Source organism: Mytilus galloprovincialis, chromosome 9 (genome assembly GCF_965363235.1).
Source record: "Mytilus galloprovincialis chromosome 9, xbMytGall1.hap1.1, whole genome shotgun sequence".
In the NCBI taxonomy this organism is placed as follows: domain Eukaryota; kingdom Metazoa; phylum Mollusca; class Bivalvia; order Mytilida; family Mytilidae; genus Mytilus; species Mytilus galloprovincialis.
This window is the reverse complement of record NC_134846.1, coordinates 20,147,016-20,169,579: the sequence shown is the minus strand read 5'-3', so window position 1 is coordinate 20,169,579 and position 22,564 is coordinate 20,147,016. Positions and strand designations below refer to the sequence as shown.

At 31.1% G+C, this 22,564-nt stretch overlaps 1 protein-coding gene across 1 annotated transcript; it reads right to left on the bottom strand.

Moving 5' to 3' along the window:
• Window positions 1-905: 905 nt before the first annotated feature.
• Window positions 906-22,098, bottom strand: LOC143044586 (uncharacterized). Its single transcript, XM_076216643.1, has 10 exons — window positions 22,040-22,098; window positions 19,396-19,443; window positions 18,934-19,016; window positions 15,371-15,442; window positions 14,574-14,706; window positions 9,365-9,444; window positions 7,315-7,386; window positions 4,197-4,250; window positions 2,413-2,488; window positions 906-1,026 (listed from the first exon to the last, which is right to left on the bottom strand). The coding sequence occupies exons 1-7, from the start codon at window positions 22,047-22,049 to the stop codon at window positions 7,357-7,359; spliced, it is 456 nt and encodes a 151-aa protein (XP_076072758.1). The 5' UTR covers window positions 22,050-22,098; the 3' UTR covers window positions 906-1,026; window positions 2,413-2,488; window positions 4,197-4,250; window positions 7,315-7,356.
• Between the last annotated feature and the right edge of the window lie 466 nt (window positions 22,099-22,564).

The following is a 22,564-nucleotide window of genomic DNA, read 5'->3' as shown; positions in this document are numbered from 1 at the left end:
AATAGTTATATAGTTTTACGTTTGAATCTTTGGGGATTGTTTTTTGACAACTTAATGATTTCAGATTATTTTTTTTCCTGGATTATTCCAAATAATTGGTAGACTACATTTGGTATCTCATGTTCATCACAATAATAAAGTGAATTAAAATGGACAATATAATGAAAATATAAAAAGAAATAGGTGTAGGAATTCAAAGATAGACACGAAAAAAACTGTCAAAGCAACGAAATAAAAGTGAAAAGACAAATATGCAAATACAAAAATCTACCTAATTTATGAATTGTCATGTTATGATTCCTCTTTCTATCTGATATACATACGTATTTATCTTTGTTTTTTTTCTCTTTGAAATTATAAGAGAAAGTAAACAAATGACACAAAAACCAATGGTTGCATAATAGGGTAAAAAATACTCAATGATTTTATAACTAAGAGTTATAATATGTAAAAGCTAATATTTATAAGACAATTACAGAAGCTTATGGCTCATCAACTGGTTCGATTCTTCAACATCCTTTGGCCCTCAACATTTGGCTTTGAGCGTTTCTGATGAAGTAAGATACAGAGAAGTAGATTCAGAGGCATGCAATTTATAACGTGTTGTTTTCATTCTAAAAAAAAATATAAACAACTTCTGAAATATGCTTTTTGTTTTTCTATTTATTCGAAAGTCAATTATACTGTGGGAAGTGGACTCCCTTACTCGGTAGTTCTTCATTTTTTGGTATCATAATCGTTAACCTAGTAACAAGGATTTGTATAGTAATAATAAATTTTGTTATTTCATTTTATCTAGACAGTATTTTGACATCAACCTCTTAGGGTATTTACGTGCATTTGGACTAATATAATATCTATCACCATCACAAACATTTACTTAACTCATAAATACGACGACACTTACAGTCCATTTTTTTCCGTTTTCCATGATACATAAAGCTTGTACCGGCTGTTGATCACTGGTAGGGAAAATAGTGTAAACTCCACTCTTGTTGAATGGTAGATCTTCGCATTCTTTAGCAACTAAAAATATACAATATAATCGTGTCATTATGCATTTGGAAATGTGCCTCTTGTAAATTTTTGCAAAAACATATCTAGAAGTTTATCAGAAATTTTGTAGCATGTTAATTATTATATTTTGTGTTTCGCTATAAACCATTCTGTTATCTTAAGTTAAAACAAGAACTATCTTTAAAAAAGATATCCGACGTATTTAAATTTGAGTATATGTTTAAAACTATCATTTCGATAACCTTCAGAAGCACAAAGATACCATTTACATAACGTTTTCTCTATTTGTGTTCAGTATTCTCGGTACTCGTATCTTTCTGTTTACATTCACAAAAACCCCGCTGAAATCTCACATGCGTAGATGCGTTCTAAAAGTCATATACGTTCGTACAACAAAGTTTACATTAAAAATTATATAATTGTCCCGAATAAACAGCTGTCACGGATGCAAAGAGCTATCGGAGAAACAATTATTTTAATAAAAATATAAATCTTTGTAAGATCTAGTTCAGATATTTATAGTTTTTCACTTGCTTTCCATCACGATATAATTAACGAGACGTTTTTTTTAAACACAACCAAATCACCCACTATGACAGCATTTTGTCCAATCACAGAAAGGATTTTCGAGCATGCGTATTCTGTCGCCACAGTTAAGCGACCTTAAGTTCAAAGGGCACAATCCGAAACTATACCGACTACGTCGGAAAAAGGGACGAAAGATACCAGAGGGACAGTCAAACTCATAAATCGAAAATAAACTGAAAACGCCATGGCTAAAAATGAAAAAAGACAAACAGACAAACAATAGTACAAATGACACAACATATAAAACTACAGAATAAGCAATACGAACCCAACAAAAAAACTAGGGTTAATCTCAGGTGCACCGGAAGGGTAAGCAGATCCTGCTCCACATGTGGCACCCGTCGTGTTAAAGATTGCCTGTTATGATGACCTTGTATCTTCTTTTGTGCTATTTGTTTTATAATCTCCTGGTTCAAAGGTAAAACGGGTGCGACAACATACAGTTTTACCCTGCCACATTTTCATGTGCTCATCTAGATCTGAATTCAGGATTTTCGTGAGTAGTTGTCGTATGTCATACTAGTGTTTTTAATTGTTTTAGAAATTTCGATAATTTTCAATGGCAGACCTGATAAATTCATTACCACCTTTAATAGTAATTGGACGAATAAGAACTTTTAAATTGTATGAATAAATGTTAAAACCATAGGTCAATTGTTTTTTGTTGTTATGTGGCTCTTTTGACGTATACCTTGACAATCTTGGATTATATAAGTTACAGATGACTACGGATGTACTTCGCCTTTAATGGATAAAACATCAAATGCAACTGAAGCCCATAGCAAGTAACTTTGTAATTTTACTTACATCTGTGTTGTTTACCACATCTCATATTCCCGTTACAATAATTGCTTCCCGAACAACATGATCCACATATAAGATGGGTACAGATGCGCATTAGTTTTTCCATAGGCCGTAATGGTAACGTTTTCTTCTGTTGCTCAGTCCATATCGTTAACTTGGATATGTGTGATGGCTCGTTTCGAAGCTGAGACATTTTGACATTTGTGGTTAAATTTTCGGGGTACGAAGTGAGATTACTTTTTCCGTAAATTAGCAAACCCCGAGTATCCTTTTGTGATGCGGCTCCTCATGGTAAATAATCCCATTTTTAACACAAAAAGTTCTTTGAAAATTTAATACTTTGAACACATTTAATAGCTCCATAGATTTTACACATTTATTCTGTGTTCCCCTACTTTCTAAATTAACTCAAATGGTTAAGCTCAGTCACTTGTTTATCATAGAAAAGTGTCAAATATCACTACACAGAGAATTTTTGTTTACACGTGACTTTTGAGTTCCTCATTTCAAGGCGCATTAGGGATCTTGTCCCATATTGAAATCCATACTTCTGATTTTTCCAAATATTTTTATGTGATCTTCATCGGTATAACATTCTGAATAAATCTGTGTATTTTTGTCCATTTCTGAAAAAAAATAAAGTTGTTTTAGCACTATAAGGCAATGACACTTTCGTCGCTATATTCATTTATTTTGAATACAATGAGTATGTATAAGTAATTTCTTCCAGAATACCTTCACTAGTCAAAACAAGGACAAAACTTCTGATTATAACCTCTTATTACAATACACAGACCCTGTTAAAGCATTCTACAAAATTTTCTTGTGCCTTAAAGTGCATTTTGACAGAGAAATTATGCAAAAATGAAGGTTGTATAAAAAAAACAACACCAAAATAATTATTCTTACTAGTGGAAATCTGGTATTTAATACTGTTAAAACCACTCTAAACTACTTGGAAATCATCCATATCATATAATTAGAGTACAATATAGTGCAAATTTTCAAAACTTGTCCTTTCACATAATTCTATTTGAGAAAAAAATGTTTTTTACATGTATTTCAGTGAAAACCTTTTATCAGTGAGAAATCCACAAGAGGTCTTAACGGAAACATTGTGACATCACATGTATAATGGCGTCATTAAATAACGACAGATCCAAGTAGTGCTAAATATAGTTTGCAGTGTTACATGAGAAACAGTTGCCGCAAGATTTAACTCGAAATATTGAGTCGTAACGATCTGTAACTAAGCCTTTTCATTTAATACCAAGACCATAGCAACAGTTTTCATATTAGCATGTTTTTAACATCCCGACTGTAATTTCAATTGCATAAATATCATAAAAAACAATTTAGAGCTTGCCTAATAAAACAAAATGCTTACCAGTTATTCAGGACTTTTTAAAACCTCTAGTTTGCCATCTCAGGTTGAAAATAATGATACGTCTGGAACTGAAATAAGACAAAAAAAATACTCAGGCTTTGTTATCATTTGATTTAAATACATAAGTATTATTGAGAGAGAAAAATCTTATTCTTGAAAGTTTAATCACAAAGAAAGACAAATGCTTCTTCCTTGTGGCTTAGCCACCTTCATTTAAACCTTTTGTATTAGAAGCAATGGGTAGTAGCTAACTAGCTTAATAATTGAATAGGTGCAGAAATATTGTTTTCAAAAAAGTTTGACCCTCCCCCTTTTTCAGTGCTGAGAAATGACAATATCTTTTGTTTTGCTCATGTGCATTAAAAATAATAATTCATGATTTTCTTAAAGCATGTAAATGTCTTCCTTCTGATGATCGATGACCAAACACATTTATGTTGTTGTTCAGACATAACTGTAATAACAAGTCTCATCAAGCAAACCATTGCAAACTGAACTTAACTTTATCAATTGGTAACATATACTTAGATATCGTGTTTGACAGCTTGATAAACTGTATTAACTGTTTCCGGATAAAGTATGTCCGTAACGGATTCACAAGGCAATCCATCGTTACAAAACATTCAATGTACTTTGAAAGAATTTTTTTTCAAATCTAAGTTTTTAAAGGATCAAAGTTACGCTATAGGTGTAAAAACAAAATATTAGGGAAATAGATTCTGAAAAATGCAAACCTTGAAAAGTTTGAGATCTTTTGAATACAGATGAATAATACCTCTGCCGAAATAAAACTTTTCCAAAGAGTCGTTTAAGCCTTAGTCTGTTCTATTTTCATATCGACAAAAAACAAAAGATATTGTGTGGTATATTGACTTGGACCTTTGAATTTCTTCATGGAGAAATCCATCACTCATTTGTTAATTTACCTGAAGAAAACTATATCTTCAAATAAAATGAAAACACTCTGAACAACCAAAACAAACTGCATAGGTTGTTGTCTATATTCAATGACAATAACATATTTTCAATCTTTTGAATATAAACATTGATTTAAATATAAAAAGTTCATATTGAAAAATCTAGTTTAATTTGTAAAAATACCAAAAAAAAAAAAAAAAAAAAAAAAAAATTTCAATAGAAATCAATTTCTAGTGTTTGAATTTGTGTTTCCATTTATCTGATTGAAAATATATTATTGATTTCGAAGAAATACAGCATCACATTCATTTAATTGAGTTGATACATGTATTTTCATATATTTATAAGATAATGATAGATTATCGTTGAAATGATCAATGATAATCTGTTTATCGCTATTTTACCTATGACGACGTGTCAATTTCATGTCAATTTCGTTAGCAACGCCACTTGCCTGCTTAGTTTCTAGCAATAATTTTCCATCTCAAGCGAGTAGAATGATATGAAAAATTATCACAAAAACAGATCAAAGAAAAAATGCACAAAAAAGCGATAAATTGAATTCTGAAATAAATTAATCAATGGCAGATGTATCTCTCTTAGAAGAAATTTCGAGGTCAAAGTGCATAAACTATACAGAGAACAATAGCTATTGTTTCATTCAATTCGACAATAAAACAGACAAAAGTTTTATTGGATTCAGCCTAACTCTCACCGCTACCAACCTTTGAATAACTTTCTCTTCTTCTTAAAAACTGTGGACACGTGACTCTGGGGAACGACTGTGGGCATTTGATTTTTTGGAACGATCGAGGACATTTGATTCTAGAAAATACTTGCTGACATTAAATACCTCAACCAAGAGAATAAGACTGTGTGAAAAGTTACAATAAGTTGTTGAGTTGTATATATTATAAAAAGTAAAACATTTCCATACAGTTATATTCTGAATGTAGAAGTTTCCGATGAAATATCATGACATGACCATTTTCATATACGATGTTTTAATTGCCATCGTGCTTCTATTTATTGTTTAAAAAAAAAATAATATGAAAATATTGTTATAACATTGTAATTTTAAAGCAAGAATTTTTTACTTGTTTTTATTTGTACGAGTTCAATGTTTCCTAATTTTACCATGTCCATTTCATATAAATTATACTGTTATCAGAAAATTTAATGAAATATTGTTATATGCCATTTATTTTTAAATATATTTGTTTTAAGATTTCATAATATATATTAATTATAATACTATATAATGCGCTGTTATACATACTGTATAATAATAACAATAGTAATAATGAAAGCACTGTGGTAAACAGATATTATAATATGATCATACATTTAACTTAATTATGTTCTAATAGTCTGGGTTTGCCAGAACAGATCAGTTAATTGATTTATAATACAGTGTTTTAATTCATAAAATTGAGAATGGAAACGGGGAATGTGTCAAAGAGACAACAACCCGACCATTGAACAGACAACAGCTGAAGGTCACCATTAGGTCTTCAATGCAGCGATAAATTCCCGCACCCGATGGCGTTCTTCAGCTGGCCCCCAAACAAACACATACACTAGCTGAGTGATAATGAAAGCCATACTAAACTCCAAATTATACACAAGAAACTAAAAATAACAATAATACAAGACTAACAAAGGCCAGAGGCTTCTGACTTGGGACAGGCGCAAACATAACTGTTTTTGGTTCGTTTATTTATCTCTTATTTGTTGTCATTTTGACAGGAACAAATAGCGTACTGGACTTTTACGTGGCTGACCACTCTTAATCGTTCTGAAATGATTGTGGATCATTACAAAATACCTGCTTTCTGTTAAGACTTAATTTAATATAACAAGGTCCTCCGAAGTTGTTAGCCTGTATGTGTTTAAAACGATGAATCAAAGAATTAAAATGTATATACAACTAATAAAGGACAATGCTGTTGATTAAAAAATTACACCATTCCAGGCTCTTTGGGTTTCAACATAAAATTTTACCAACATTACCAATAAAAAACAAATTACAAGGCGAAACCGATACCGATACGAACAGTATATGTCTCCTGTTATCTATTATCTAATGTTTACGTTTTGCATCTATCAAGTGCATCACCCCATGGTGTATTTGGGATTTGACTTATACACGGGTCATCATCACACCTCACTTTGTCATTATGCAGAGTTTACAGTACTAAATTCAATCATTGTCTCATTTCGTCCTATTGAAGTGTTTTAATCTACATGACTTTTTAAGATGACTTTACGAATTCGGCGAATGAAAGAATTCAATTTTATACATATTACTATAATAAGCCCTTCTGTTTTCAAAACAATTAATATTACCAATTATTAATCCAGGTAGATGGGTTCAGGCAGAAGGATTTTAACAGAAAAAAACTGTGCATCTTATAATCAGCATGAATTTATCAGATACCGATACTAAAAATGCAGGCTAAAAATAAGGCTTATATACATAATCAAATACTCTAATGTTGGCATTGACCCGCGGGTGTGTTATAGTAATATGAAAAAGACTTCCATCGTTGTGCAGATTAAATGTAACTTGCTATTACTAATTATATAAACAAACTTACTGTTGCAGGTTTACAACCAAGATCATACATCTCTCGGGTGGATTAAGTCCTGTAGTAATGCACATAACATGCCTAGAATTAAGATTTTATGTAAATGTGAATTTATATTTACAATGTATATCACATTGTAAAAAATACTTTATATGGATTGTCTAAAATGGTGATAGGTTATAAGATCTTTCCACTCTTGTTTGGAAAGACCTATTGGTTATTATTATTTTTTATAATTCTTCCGCAAAACATTTTCTTCAACTTGCGGTATAAAGTTGTTCCGCAAGATATTGCTTATAGATATGTTGAATATTATATAGATAGATAGATAGTTTGTTCTCATAAAACCATGCAAATACAAAGGTTACAGAGAAGTTAAAAAATAATATACAATATACATAAAAATAAAAATGCATTAAAAATGCATAAAATTCAAAATTTCGGATGAGATATCAAATAATCATTGCTCTTTTAAATATTATCTTGTTTAGGGGAATACTTTTTTCTTATTGTAAGAGCTCGAGTGATCTACCCAAATACTGTTTTTCTTCTTGGTGTATCTCCTCCTTAACCAAACATTATTGTTCATATGTGTTCGTTACATCATCAGGATTTTTTGTGGCTGATTTGGGTCAAAACGGTCCATTGCTATCTTTTTATAGTCATCAACCAAAAATGTTTGTCGTTATGTTTTTGTAACTCATTAAACAAGCTGTATAAATACACAGTCTCTTTATTTGACGTCCTTATGTCTTAACGTAGAAAATGAGATATGTATGTATTTTTTAATTCTGAAAAAAACTTTGTCGATAAAATGGTTTACAGTCACACATAGACCCATGTAATAATAGTACAAGACATATGACGAGGTAACAGTAAATAAAAACTTCTTAAAGGAAAGAAAAGAATGCATAGGTATGAAGGCTCAAATTTTATCAGAGAGACTCCATCTATTAAAATATACGATTCTAATGAACTTAGAATTTAGTACTTTGACATATAATAGTTTACTTTTAAAAATTTTGACTTGAATGAAGGAGTTGTTTCATACAACATCTTCTTATACCTATTTATACAACTCTTTAATTGTTGATCGTTTTGAAGAATTCATAACTGCTTTAAACTTCAGATGAATGTGAAAGTCATGTTTTCAATTTTGAATTTTGTTATATGAATGAAAGGGACTTTTTGGTTGTGTTTTTGATGTCAACAATGCCCGAAGGAGTTAGAATTGTAATTTCTTTTTATTTCATGAATTTTAGACAACATTTTATAAATCTTGTCCGTACTGACGGAATGACTACTGAGATGATAACATTCTTGTGACTTACTATCTATCAGCAGGGATGTAGTCCTAGTGCTGGTGAATAAAATGGACAATCATCAATTACTCGAGTTTAAATCACTTTATGGCCAATAACGTCTTATCTGGATATAGGAAGATGTGGTGTGAGTGACAATGGGACAACTCTCCATCCAAATAACAATTTATAAAAGTAAACCATTATAGGTCAATGTACGGCCTTCAACACAGATTTTATCATTACTGATAATTTTGAATCATACACATAGTACATGTTCTTATATGTTATTCTATACAAAATTAAAACATATTCGGTCCTGGTATTTATGATGAGTTTATTAAAAAATGTGTAAGTTTTTCACAAATTGCAAAATGATGGTAATGTACAGTTAATCTATTTATAAGTCTTTGCTGAAATTGTCGCTAGTCAAAAAAATGTAAATACAGACAATTCACTCATGATGCAGTCAAAGTTGTACTTATCCGCATGAATGTAATACTTTCTTATTAAAATGGTAAAAAAGGAAACAAATACATGATAGGTTTTTCTTTCAGAAGAATTTTGTATTTGGCTCATGCTTATATACATTAAAATACAATGTAACCTCTTAAAAGTGTATTCTAATGATAATCAGTTGGTATTTACAATTAATCATATGTGTGTAAGTTTGAATTTTAAATTTAAAAAAACAAAGCTCAACGCAGACGAAAATTTATCAACAGGACAATGATAGTATGTACTTTTATTTTACCTACATCATTTGCTTCACAAGTAACATTAGTATGGCAAGCTGACGGCTCAACATCAGAGCAGGAATAACAGCTTTGTCTTGAACCTAGTAGTGAAGTTACAATTATACATAATGTGTTATTACCGATCGATCAAATACTTCAATATTAAACGTGTAATATAAACAATTGAACACAAAACGTTTTTATTCGCTCGTCCTCATAAATCTGTTGAAACAGTTTTTTTGTTATGAGCACAATTATGTGCACAAGCAAAAACGTCTTAACTGAGAAATAAAAACGCCATCGGAACAAATGGAATGTTACTCAGTCTTTAGTTTTTTTAGACTATTATTTGTCTTTGAGTTGGCTTTTGTTTTTGCCACGAGTTTGTCAATTTGATTTTAAAATATTGTAGCCTATCTTTTACTGCTGAGAAATTGGAAGTTGACAATACGAAAATTGAAATCATCTTGCTTATCATACATGTAGCTTCTAGTTTGAAGTGATCTGTTAAGGTCAGAATCGAGGCAAAGAAAAAAATGATAGAGAAGACCTAAATGTTTTGTCGGCAGAAGCTTTCTTTTCATAAGAATATATTTTTTTCTTCGACTGATGATTGTCACATTCAAATCTTTTCGTAAAACTGAAACACAATGGTCAAACAAATAAATGGAATCTCCGCTGTCTCTCCCAGTAAATATGCTAAATTTGGTGCTCCATATGTGGACTTGCTTACACTTTCGTAGTACATAAGACTTTTTTTCTATGCTTTGTTTTGTTAATGTTCATGTGGACCCTTTGGCTAAAATTCTCACCTCAAAATTTAATCTGAATACATACAAACCTGTGCACTTGTAAAAATTTTAAAGCATTGCATGCCCTGAATAAATAAATTTCACATAGGTTTATTGTTTTAGAAAAATAAAAACCAGGATTTTGTAGTGCACTTTTTTTCATTCCTCCAAAAGGTGCCAAAATAAACTAAGTTGGGAAACCGATTTAAGAACTTCCCCACAGGTAATAATTGAAGTGAGCTGTATTGATGGACAATAGATAGACAAAAGATACCTGAAAATAATTGGCGGTAAATTTAAACTGTGTACGTGTGTGGACCATATCAAAGGAAACTCAACTGTTTGTAAATTTTATCATCTTCTGCAGAGCGAAAAAAAGTGCACGAAACAATCCAGTTAAGTTATGAATTTTCTAAATCATACAATGCATTTGAATTCTATTTATGTAGGACATGCTATTCCTTAAAACTTTTCAAGATGCACAGGTTTGCCTGTACTCAGAGCCAAAGGGTCCACATGAATCTTAACTGTTGTTTGTTGTTTTTTTTGGATATTTTTTTGGCATGGCGGTGTACGTTTTCTAACTTATGATCTTGATTTTCCCTATGGTATATTTTGCTTCTCTGCATACTTTTAAAACTGAAACAGTTCCTTCAATCATATTAATTATTATCCTTCTTATATTCAAAATAAAGGTTTTGAAAACGCAGCGTTCCTATTACGCATAAACTTTTATACTGTTCTCAAAATTTAATCCAAAATTTACATGCCTTCATTACTTGTGTCGTTATAGACCTTGAAATCAGACTTGGGGTCAATTACATTGGAATGTAATTAATTAAATTACACATGACATTGCAAAAATGATCAATTACATCAATTACACTGTTTTTGAAATGTAATTAATTAAATTACAATTACCTTACTAATGTTATTAATTAAATTACACATTACATTTCAGCTTAATATTTTTTAACAATATTATATATACATGTATATATAACGCATGTGTAAACTATTTATGTTAGCATAGTAAGGGTTGCATTTGATGATCATTTGTAATTTTAATGTTTTTTTCATATAGTCTACAACCCCCTGGTCTGAACACTTTGACAGCAATTCTAAAAAGTCTTTTGACAGGAGCTAATGTGGCAGATATTGCTTTATTAGAACATGGAATTAATATACTTCCATGATAAAAAAAAATGTGTTGATAGGAGATGGAAATTGTTCCTATTAACTTGCCAATACATTAAGGGGTATTTTGACATCTCAGAAATGAAGTCATTTAAATTAAACATAATATAAATTAAGAAATTATAAATAAATCAATTTTTTCTTTTTTTTACTATGAAAATATTTTAAAAAAGTATGCTTGTTACAATATTGAAAATAATTTTAGTACAAACAATGTAAATAATGTCTAAATATTAGCAATATTTTGCTAATTAGATAAAATACATGTAATAGTGGCATTGTCCCTGGACATTTTAATCTGATTAATTGCTGTTTGTTTTTACAGCGGTTTATTTTTATTTGCATAATCCTTTTTGTGTCTATTAATTTGACAAAATGATTGTGTACAGTGATTTTAAATTCTAAATGAATTGTCTGAGAAAGATTTTTCACACATTTTGTTTTGTTTTTGTTTATATTAACAAGGTGTTTAGTTACTTATCAATCTATTTAGTTAAAGATCTTTCTTAAAAACTGAACAACACTATTATAAGATTCTCACATTTTTTTTTTAGATAATAAGGCTATATATTCAGAAAAAAAATCTGTAGGTTAAATAAAAACTTTAGAATAATAATACAGACTTCATATATTTAAAAAGTATGTGATATCAAGATTTGAAAATAAATATAATTTTACAATTTATATTATTGAAAATAAATCTGTATCATTAACACCATAAAAGTACATGTAATTGAAATGTAATTCAAAAGTAATTGAGCATTACATACTTTTTTCATTGTAATTAATTAAATTACCATTACATGTAATTGAAAAATGCTCAATTACACATTACATTCAATTACATGGAAAATTGTAATGCATTACACTTAATTACCATTACATTTTCAATTACCCCATCCCTGCTTGAAATGTTGAAATTTTCAGTTTGTTTGTTTTAATCAAAGACTGTAATTGAAAGGAACATCGAATCAAATCTTTTATAACCCTTGATTCATACAATTCTAGATAAAGAAAAAAAAACCAACAAAAACAAACTTAAGAAATTGCAAACAGAGGGAGACTGCAATGTACGCATCGTCTACCGCGGAACTTGTTATTAAAAAAAAACATGAATTGGAATGAAACCCAAAGAAGCCATAGCAATATTAATTTCAAGTGCATGAAAAGTGTTGTCTTTCCTTTGCAATCTTATTAGATCAATCAAAACGAAAGTTGCATTTGTATCTGTTATGTTTAACATTGATTTCATTAAGCACTTTTCATATTAAATTGGAGATTAACTGAAAAGTAGTAAAATCACAAAAATATTGAACATACTCCTGACTTGGTACAGACATTTTCTAATGTAGAAACTGGTGGAGTGAACTAAAAAACCAACAAATATGTAACAAAGAAGCACAAAATAGCATATATACCAAGCATATAAGCACAAATTAAAGACAAGAATACACAAATTTACTATAGTACAATAAAGGGATGTATAAGGTCAGAGCCACGCTATATGTATCGAAGCAACAAAAAAAGGCATATAGACAAAGCATTAAAAAATATGATAGATCAGAATACAAAATTTATAATAGAACAATAACACAATAGCGGGATGTAAGTAAAGAGCCACGCCATATGTATTAAATGAAACACAAAAAGTCAAACGTTAAAAGCAAAAAAGAAAGATTATACAAACAAGACAATGACGGGATGAATAAGTACACAGCCATGTCAAAAGGATATCATTAAAAAAAGTCCAAACAGTAAAAGTAATATTAATAAAGACATACAAAAAGGTGGTTTTAAATCTGACGATTTTAAGAGCATATTTGTGCATATTTTAGTATGTAAGTAAAGTCTTTGTTCTTTTATGTAAATCGTACTACTATTACCAGTGTCTTGTAAACTAATAAGGAATAAATGAGCAAGGTGATCCCACATGCAAAAACATATCATTTGACAAGACATTTTAAATATTCTACAGCATGATCTTCCTCTAATATTAGTTCTATGAAAATATATGATGTTTCAACCCTACATACCCCAATTCCTCATGTGAAATTGAAAAATTGTCTAAAAAACATAATCCAAAAAGATTTTGAAATGGAAGCATATGCTTAAAATCGATTACTAGGGGATACCATACGACAAAAATGTAAAACATCCTACAAAGAGGAATCAGTATGCTTGAGTATCTTACTGACAACATATTTGTTGAATTTTGGTGACGACTTTTTCAACAAATTGCCAGCATTCCTAATGGAACGAACTTCGACCTCTTCTAATTGCATATGTGCCAGAGTTGATTCAGACATTTATTAAAAACAAAAAGATAAAAGAAGCTAGATCATTTAGTTTCACATTCGGATATATTGATGATGTTATTTCTATCAACAATTTTAATTTTTTATGTTGGGTTCCATTAAAATGTCCTCGATTCTAAAATTAAAATAAACAACAGATACGGCTCATGTTTAGACTGACACCTCGAATTTGACATAAACAGTCATCTAAATACTAAAATCTATGACAAACAATTTTAACATTTCAAATAATCAATTTTCCCCAACTTAGTAGCAATATAACAGTTTCACCTGCATCTGGGATATACATTTCAAAACTCATTCGGTATAAATGAGCTTGCAGCTGCTACTTTGACATTGTAAAATGTCACCAGTGTATGCGAAGCAAGATGATGAACCAGTGATATTCCAAAGAACGTCTCGTCCTTTTTCAAAAACATAAAGTCATTGGAAGATACCAAGACCTTGTTGATAAATAATCCGTATCAACTTCACAAATAATACGTGATGGTTTGAAATATAGATTATAAGTTCTGACGTTGGGTATCTAATCAAGAACGTGTTAAGGTGCTCTATTATTTGTCTTAAAGTTTGTTAATCATTACTTTTAATGTTAAGTCTAATTTTTTTTCTAATATCCATTTGACGTAGCTCGGTACATGAACATCCCTCATTGTGTTATGGTGTTATGCTAATTTTTTGTATTCTTGACTTTCGTTTTTTTTCAATGTGCTTCATCTACATGCGTTTTATTTTGATATATTTGTTTTTTATTTAAATTTATGAAGATTAAAACACAATGTTGCCGGTTGTACCCCTATTTTGTACCTATTACATATTTTGTTCACACTCATTCGTTTGATGTATTTGAGCATTTTATTTTGCCTTTTGATAAGGGACTTTCAATTTTTCCTCGGAGCTCGATATTTCTATTTACTTGTTTCTTACTATTATTCGGGTTAACACATGTTAGATCTCTATTACATATATATGTATTATTACAACATCGTTGACATAATATGCGACTATGGTCACTTGTTCTCTTCCCAAAAGTATTTTGCAAGTCCTGCACAGAACACATCTAAAACAAATCAATTTTTAGAGAATTATAACAAATGTAACAGAACACAAATACATATGTTTAGATGTTTATACTAAAATATTTTTGATTCTTTGCACTGATATGAAATAATCTCTTCTAAATGGACATGAGCAAACAATTAAATATGAATAAACAAGTCGGATGTAGATACCTCAATTTATGTAAAAAAAACTTTCTCTCATGGAAAGTGCGAAATTTTTGGCACATGGTAATAAGAAGAACGAAATAATCATTATCCGAAGTTTCACATTGTCAGCACTACACAGTTGTTTATCGTAGGTAAGAGTCTAAACTAAACAATCATGTGTTAGATTAGTCTTTTATTCAATTTGTTGTCGAATACACTGCTGTATATTCAGTACTGTTTTAATATTTCTTGGGTAGTAATACCCATTCGTTCTTTGGTGTGCAAAACGTCAACGATATCTTCTAGTTAACAGTGGAAAATTGTTTCAGCTGTATCGACCTCCTTAGTAAGGTACAAGTATATCAAAGTTTACACAAAATAACCGCATTTATTGCATTCGTACATAAGCGTTTCTTCAATGTATTGTAAGCATATAATATCGATATCAATGTGAACATTGAAAATGTGTTAAAAGTCTTATTTGCTTAAGGGATCTAATTTTGTAAAAAATATTACCTGTTGGTCTACACATCCAACATCATAGCGTGTTTCTCCTTGTGATGTTGTATACTTCTCAAGAAAACAAACCTTAATAAAGATAAAAATTGATGATCAATTAATTGAAAGTTTGATTTCCATTTGAAAAGTCCAGTTACGAAAAATGGGTCACATTGACAGCGATCCATATAAGGAAGAATATTCAGATAAATAAAGGCAACAGTAGTATACCAGTGTTCAAAGGTTGTAAATCGATTAATACTAAAACAAATCCGGATTACAAACAAAAACCGAGGAAAACACATCAACTATAAGAAGAATACAAAGGAACAACAGGAACACTGAAGTGCAACAAAAACAAACTCCAACACACATAGAAACATAATATTTGATAACCACTGCCATATTCGTGACTTGATAGATGACATTTTAAGAAAAATTGTGTGTTGAACCGGTTTAATGGCTTGCAAAACCTCCCGCTTTATGACAATGTTAAGAAATATTGCTAAAAACACTACTTGACAGGAAATACATCACAAATACACACATGAACATTCATTACAGAGAAACATACAAACAAATAATATACCGGTAATAGCCGACACAACATGCAAACCGCAGAACAACAACGAACATATTCCATCAACGACAAACAGTACAGAATATAAAAATAAGTGACGCGTAAGAAGCAGGCAATATCGAACTTAATCATTCAATACAATTATTTTAAATTATTCGTTCAAACAAATTTCATAAAAATAACTGTATGGAAAGGCAACCCTACAACCACCAAACATCAGATAAAACAAAATTATCCAACCGAAACCCTCACAGAAAAATCCAAAATCAATCCATGAATGATGTACAAATCACCGAGACACGTCGCAGAGCAATGCAAATTCATATCATAATAACAGTTGTAATCGGGAATATGACAAAGTTTGATGATCAAAATACTCAGCAATGTAAATTCACTCGCAGTATAACAGTCATATTCGGGAATAGGTCCAATGCGGTGCTTAGCAGACATACGACATAGATGTTAAACCACAATCGAAGACGTGGTAAAAATATCATTAGTTAGTTTAGACACAGAAACATCGTAAAGATCAAACCATTCTTGAATTTACGGAGTAGCATTTTTAATTTTTCCTCACCATGACTCTGTATATAGTGTGTACATCCGCGAGCATGACGTATCAATTGCAATATGTACACATTTATCAATGGTATCAGGATAATAATTTAACTCGCCGGACGCGCGTTTCGTCTACATAAGACTCATCAGTGACGCTCAGATCACACCATACGACGGAGCAGAGGGTATGTTACTGCAAATCTACAGAAATGGGAAATTGATAATTAGGAAGTTGAATCATACCATGCTTACTAGAATAGAACTTTGCGTGAAATACAATATCACCATACAATCACCAAAGCTTATCTCTAACAATTAGTAGGATACATTCAGTAACACATTCCCTATTTTTGGATCAAAGTAATATAACTACACTGGGATGGTACCTCTGCTGGTGGAATGTAGATACTCTAAGTGTTAATTATATGGTACTTTTAATAATATTGATATATGGCGTGGTAATTATTCATTGTCAGAATATTTTGTGGTTCTAGAAAGAAATGACGATAACAAGCAGTATAAACTAGAAATTTGAAACAAACTAATACACCTGTTTGCTTTGAGTGGTCCTAATTTTTCCAACGATGGTTAGTAGGAACCCTTCATTGATACTAGAATCATAATCTGGTACGATAGACGCTAGTTTCGTCTAAATAAAATTCATTATCGGTCGTCCCACTGTCCATATATCACTCTGCTCAGATCCTAACAAAATTGCGTATCGTCCTTCCATATGCCTTTATCACCCTGCTCAGTCATTCAGTAATTCTGGCTTTCTGCCGTGAGAAGGCATTATCAAGGACGTCACAATGTCTGAGGAGAAGCTATCAACGATGTCACATTGTGTGAGGAGACGTAATCAAGCTGGCTTTCGTTAAGCGTAAAACTGTGATGGCGATTGGGAAAAGACCGCTTCGCGCACTCGCCCAAAAGCATTGTGACTCTCAGCTAACATTTAACAATATCAATATGTAGACAACCTGATATAATCGGTGCGTAGTAAAGTACGATTCAAACAAGTTTGAAGGTAAATCAAATACGAAGTTGAAAACAATACTTTACGACAAACGAGATGATTTCAGATTCCCAATTGTGAACTTCCCCTTTCTATGTAGCAACATTCCAGCAGCGCCTGCATATGAAGTTTATATCTCCCAATTGATACCGTGCTTGTATTTCCTATCATGATTTCCTTGATAGAGGGTTGATGCTCACAAGGAAGCTATTAAAACAAGAGTTCCAAATGGTGAAGTTTAAATCATCCCTTTGTAAACTTTACGGACGCCTTCACGAGTTGTTTGACCGTTATGGAATAACCGTTTCACAGATGATATCGGATATGTTTCTTACTACAATCCCCTTCCATTTTCATGAATGTGACCTACCGAATTAGACTATTTACCGGGCTTTTAATAACATGAGCAACACGACGGGTGCCACATGTAGAGCAAGATATGTTTACCCTTCCGGAGCACCTGAGATCATCCCCAGTTTTTAGTGGGGTTTGTGTTGTTCAGTCCTTAGTTTTCTATGTTGTTTCTTGTGTAATATTATTTGTCTGTTTGTCTTTGTCATTTTTAGCCATGGCGTTGTCAGTTTATTTTTCGATTTATGAGGTGCATTTTTTCCTGGTATGTTTCGCCCCTCTTTTGAAAAGGAAAACGAAATCTTCAAGTTGTGCCGAGTACGTTTACGGCTATCAATTTCTGACTTTGAAAACCTTTAGTGGTTAGAATTGTTCTCACATTTTAAAACGAAAAGTTGTATTTTTTTTTCTTCCTAAAATAATATCTTTTTTAATATTGCACTTTTCTTTGCTGTTATGACAAATTACTCGACCTACAGCAGTTGGCCGAGTATCCCTGTGAATTACTCACTGGATAACCACGGAATTTATTCAGTGAATTCATATTAATAGATAGTTTGTTAGTTTTACAATTCATGGTTATTACATACATTTTGCAAAATATATTGTCTCATGATTACGGAAAGTGTACAGTTTTGTCCGGTTCTGTTTATAAAGATCAAAACTTTATGATCATTGACCTTAACCTTTTTGTTGAAACCGTTAAAGCTGGTTGATCAATTGTCCTGATTAATTTATAAAACGAAAAGTTAAAAAATGAAAAATGGACAAAATGATATTATTGTACAGCATGTCAACACAAAAGTATTGAATATTAATGTGCTGAATAATTGAATATGAAGGATGGTATTCATTTTTTTCTTGGTAGTACATCAATTGATTTTGTCGGTGTGAAAAAAAACGTGTAGACAGTCTAACTAAGTGTTGTGCTTATGATAACTGTGTATCAAGTGTAAACAAAAATTGCTATCTAGCTAAAGGATTCACTTTAGAAATTGATATACGATCATTGATATGGAAGCCAAATCTTGAGTTGCACTTCTAAAGTTCTTTTAAAATCTTCATATTACATTGTACCTCATTATCATGACAGGTAGCTATGTGTTGGCATTGTTCACCTTCTTTCAAATCTGTACACGAAAGGCATACGTTGGAGCAATCTGAAATAAAATAAAAATGCTGAATGTTTTGCATTTCATTTATATTTTGTGTCGTCAATAAGTTTCACAATATTGACTCTGTATAAATGTACCTTCAAAGGTATAAAAACTCATTGAATACATATCTTCCTTTATATGTGCTGTACCAAGTCAGAAATATGACAGTTGTTATCCATTCGTTTGATGTGTTTGAGGTTTTGATTTTGCCATTTGATTAGGGACTTCCCGTTTAGAGTTTTCCTCGGAGTTCAGTATTTTTATGATTTTACTTTTTACATATATATTGTACTTTCTTAAGGGTACACTAAATTGAAAAGACAATGGAACTAGGTTTATTTTGAATGTATTAAGTATCTCAGACCCATACGTAGACTCTTACCACAGTTAATTGCTAGCGTTGTAAACAATAGGAAGGCACATCTTAAAACTGTAAACAAAACAAACATGGATGAAAAGAAGAAGTAAAAATTCATTAATGTCAATTGCAGATCAGTACTAATTTAGTTAAAACTCAACATAAATACCAGGCTTATAATTTTATCATTTGATACTACAGACGTGCGCTATCCATCTAATGCATAGGACTAATAAATAGTGCTCTAATCAAACAGTTGAAAAGGAAAGTCAAATGCGAGGTTAAAAGCATTGCAAACTCAAAAATCCGAAGAGTAGTTAAATGAGTTTGAGATAAATAAAAACCTAAAAAGCATAGTGAATATCGTTATAATAGGTTTGTTTGAACTTTATATCATATTGGTAATAAACTGTGAAATAATTCAAAAACACAAATCTTCGTTTTCCTAAATATCACGGTAGGTATAGTGTCCGGCTAGGATCGTGGTTTTTCGAGTGATTTGGTCCCTTTTTTCGAGTGTAGTTCGGGCTTTTTCGAGTGATAAAACATGCAATAAGTTAAATTAACGAATATTTTGCAATTATAACAGCTTTAACATTACTACCCATCTTATATTGAATACTATATATGTTTTGATCAACAAAGAAGCACAATTCTTTTGTATTTAATCCAAAAAAATCAGTGTTTGTTATTGTGCGGTTTTTTTCGAGAGCAACTGTGAAATCGTCCGGGTTTTTAGACAAATGATCCGTTTTTTTACAGAAAATTTGAATAAGAAAAAACGTACTCTAGACTTTAAAAAATGACCTTTTTTTAGTTTATAACTGTAATTAAGTGAAGGACAATATCATATATTCCCAATAAGTCATCAAAAACATATCAAAATGAATCTTTTTTTCAATTTAATACAAATTTTCTGTTTGGAGAGCGTTATACATGTTATACAACTACTTTCCAGTGTTCACGTAGAAATTACTTGATCCTTAACAAAACGGTGTCTAGAACATAATGCAGGGAACTCATATTCACTTTAATTTCATTTCATGCTACTTTTAATTTTACAGTTAATAATATTTCTTGTGATGAACTCCGGAGATTAATAAAAGAAACCTATTTATAAAAAAACCCCATAAAAACACACACACTTAATCGACCCCATTTTTATTGCCATTGAACACAAAATTTGAATAAAATTCAGATAAAATCAACAATGAATTGAAATGGTTAGTTCATTAGCCTAGATATGATCCTTTAGCAATGATAGACAAATACAAAATGTGTATATTATATGCTATCACCAGCTATATTGTCCAGTGCTTCGAACGACACCAGGAACAGCATTGTAATGTCTTGATTAATATTCATAATTTCCACTTTTTAGACACTTTTCTTTTATTGAAAGGAAGTTCTCATGGTGTTTAGTTGCTGTATGATCAATTATTATAATTGCATAATCAGACTCCTCATCTTATATAATATATGTATGTACGTCTTAATTCGAATTGTCTATGCTTATGTTCCGGACCATATGAGTATTAGGACCATACGCGTATGGTCACGACCATATGCGTATACTCATATGGTCAAACTGTATGCGTATGGTCGGACCATATGATAGGTATAGGAAGATGTGGTATGAGTGCCAATGAAACAAATCTCCATCCAAATAACAATTTATAGAAGTAAACAGTAACAGTTCATTAAGACATTTTTGGAAGTTATCTTCCAAGTCGACATTTTACTTTTCAGTAATAGTTATCCCATGAGGTCCAAATACTTTTATGGTCCGGAACACTCACATTAGATTGTTGACATCACGGATATATACTGTACATGCAATTTATGAGATGTGAGAAAAAGAATATATACAAACGAACGATACTTGTTTATAAAATGCAAGTGTTGATAAACCATGTGCCTTGAAAATACATTTAATTTGAGCCTTTAATTTTATAGTTCTTAAACGTAAACACATAACATTTTAGCTATAAAAATGTGTATAATCACTCGATAAAAAAAGGACACACTCGAAAAAGCCCGGACTGCTCTCGAAAAAGCCCGGACACGAAAAACTTAATTTTGTCTCAAAATATAATTTTCAATGCAATAACAATAGTTTTTGTAAAGTGTCTGTATACAGATATATAGATTCCATGTATGCATTTCCGTCGACATTTGCATTGGTATGTGTAGGAAAATGGCTTTATTCGGTATTTTGGAATAAAAGCATTTTAAGCCTAAATTACTTTTTTAACGAAAAGCAATATGTCAGAATGATACTATCTTCATACATTTTATCTCAAATACTAACATATCATGTATAACCTTGTATATCAACTCAAGCTTTTATATCACGTCCTGTTTCACATTTTTGATCATATTCACTCGAAAAAAAGTGGTCACACTCGAAAATGCCCGATCAAATCACTCGGAAAACCACGATCCTAGCCGGACACTAAACATACCTTGAATATATCCCAAATAAATGACTGAAACATGCAAATAAAAACTTAAGTTGCATGTTTAGTTCATAATATTATAACTTGATGATTTCTGTTTTGACATTCATTTTATTAACTGTCTCGAACAGATTTGATAGTTAATTCGAATTGTTTTGTGTGGTTTGGTTTATTGTTGATGGGGAAAAGCAAAATAAGAGAAAACTTACCACTAGCCATATTGTAAATCTATGTTTTCCTATGTAGACAACCAGACAGAGGCTTATCAATTATATTTCTATTTGAACTAGGACACATCTTATCATCTGCAAACTATATACTTCTGGATTATACATGTACAATTGTATGATTTCAAAATATCAGTTCATATTTTTACTAAAACTTTGCTGTAGGGTGAAATCCCCCTTCAGTCTCTCGAGCATAACGTTAACCCTTAAATCATATCTGACCGATATTTGCAATTTTAAATTAAGTTTATTTATTTAGTTTTTTTAAATCTTATCCATGGTTTAGGGGACTTTGAGCAAGTGTTTGTTTGTATGTGTGTTGTCTGAATCTTTATTCCCCTGGTTCCTGTATGTTTTATCTTATTCTGTTATACACTCTGTTTTTGTTAACTTCTTTCTAGTAGTATAGAAGGATATGCTTACCCTTCCGGAGCACCTGAGATCCACCCCAGTTTATGTTGGGGCTCATGTTGCTTATTCTTTGGTTTTCTATGTTGTGTCTTTTAT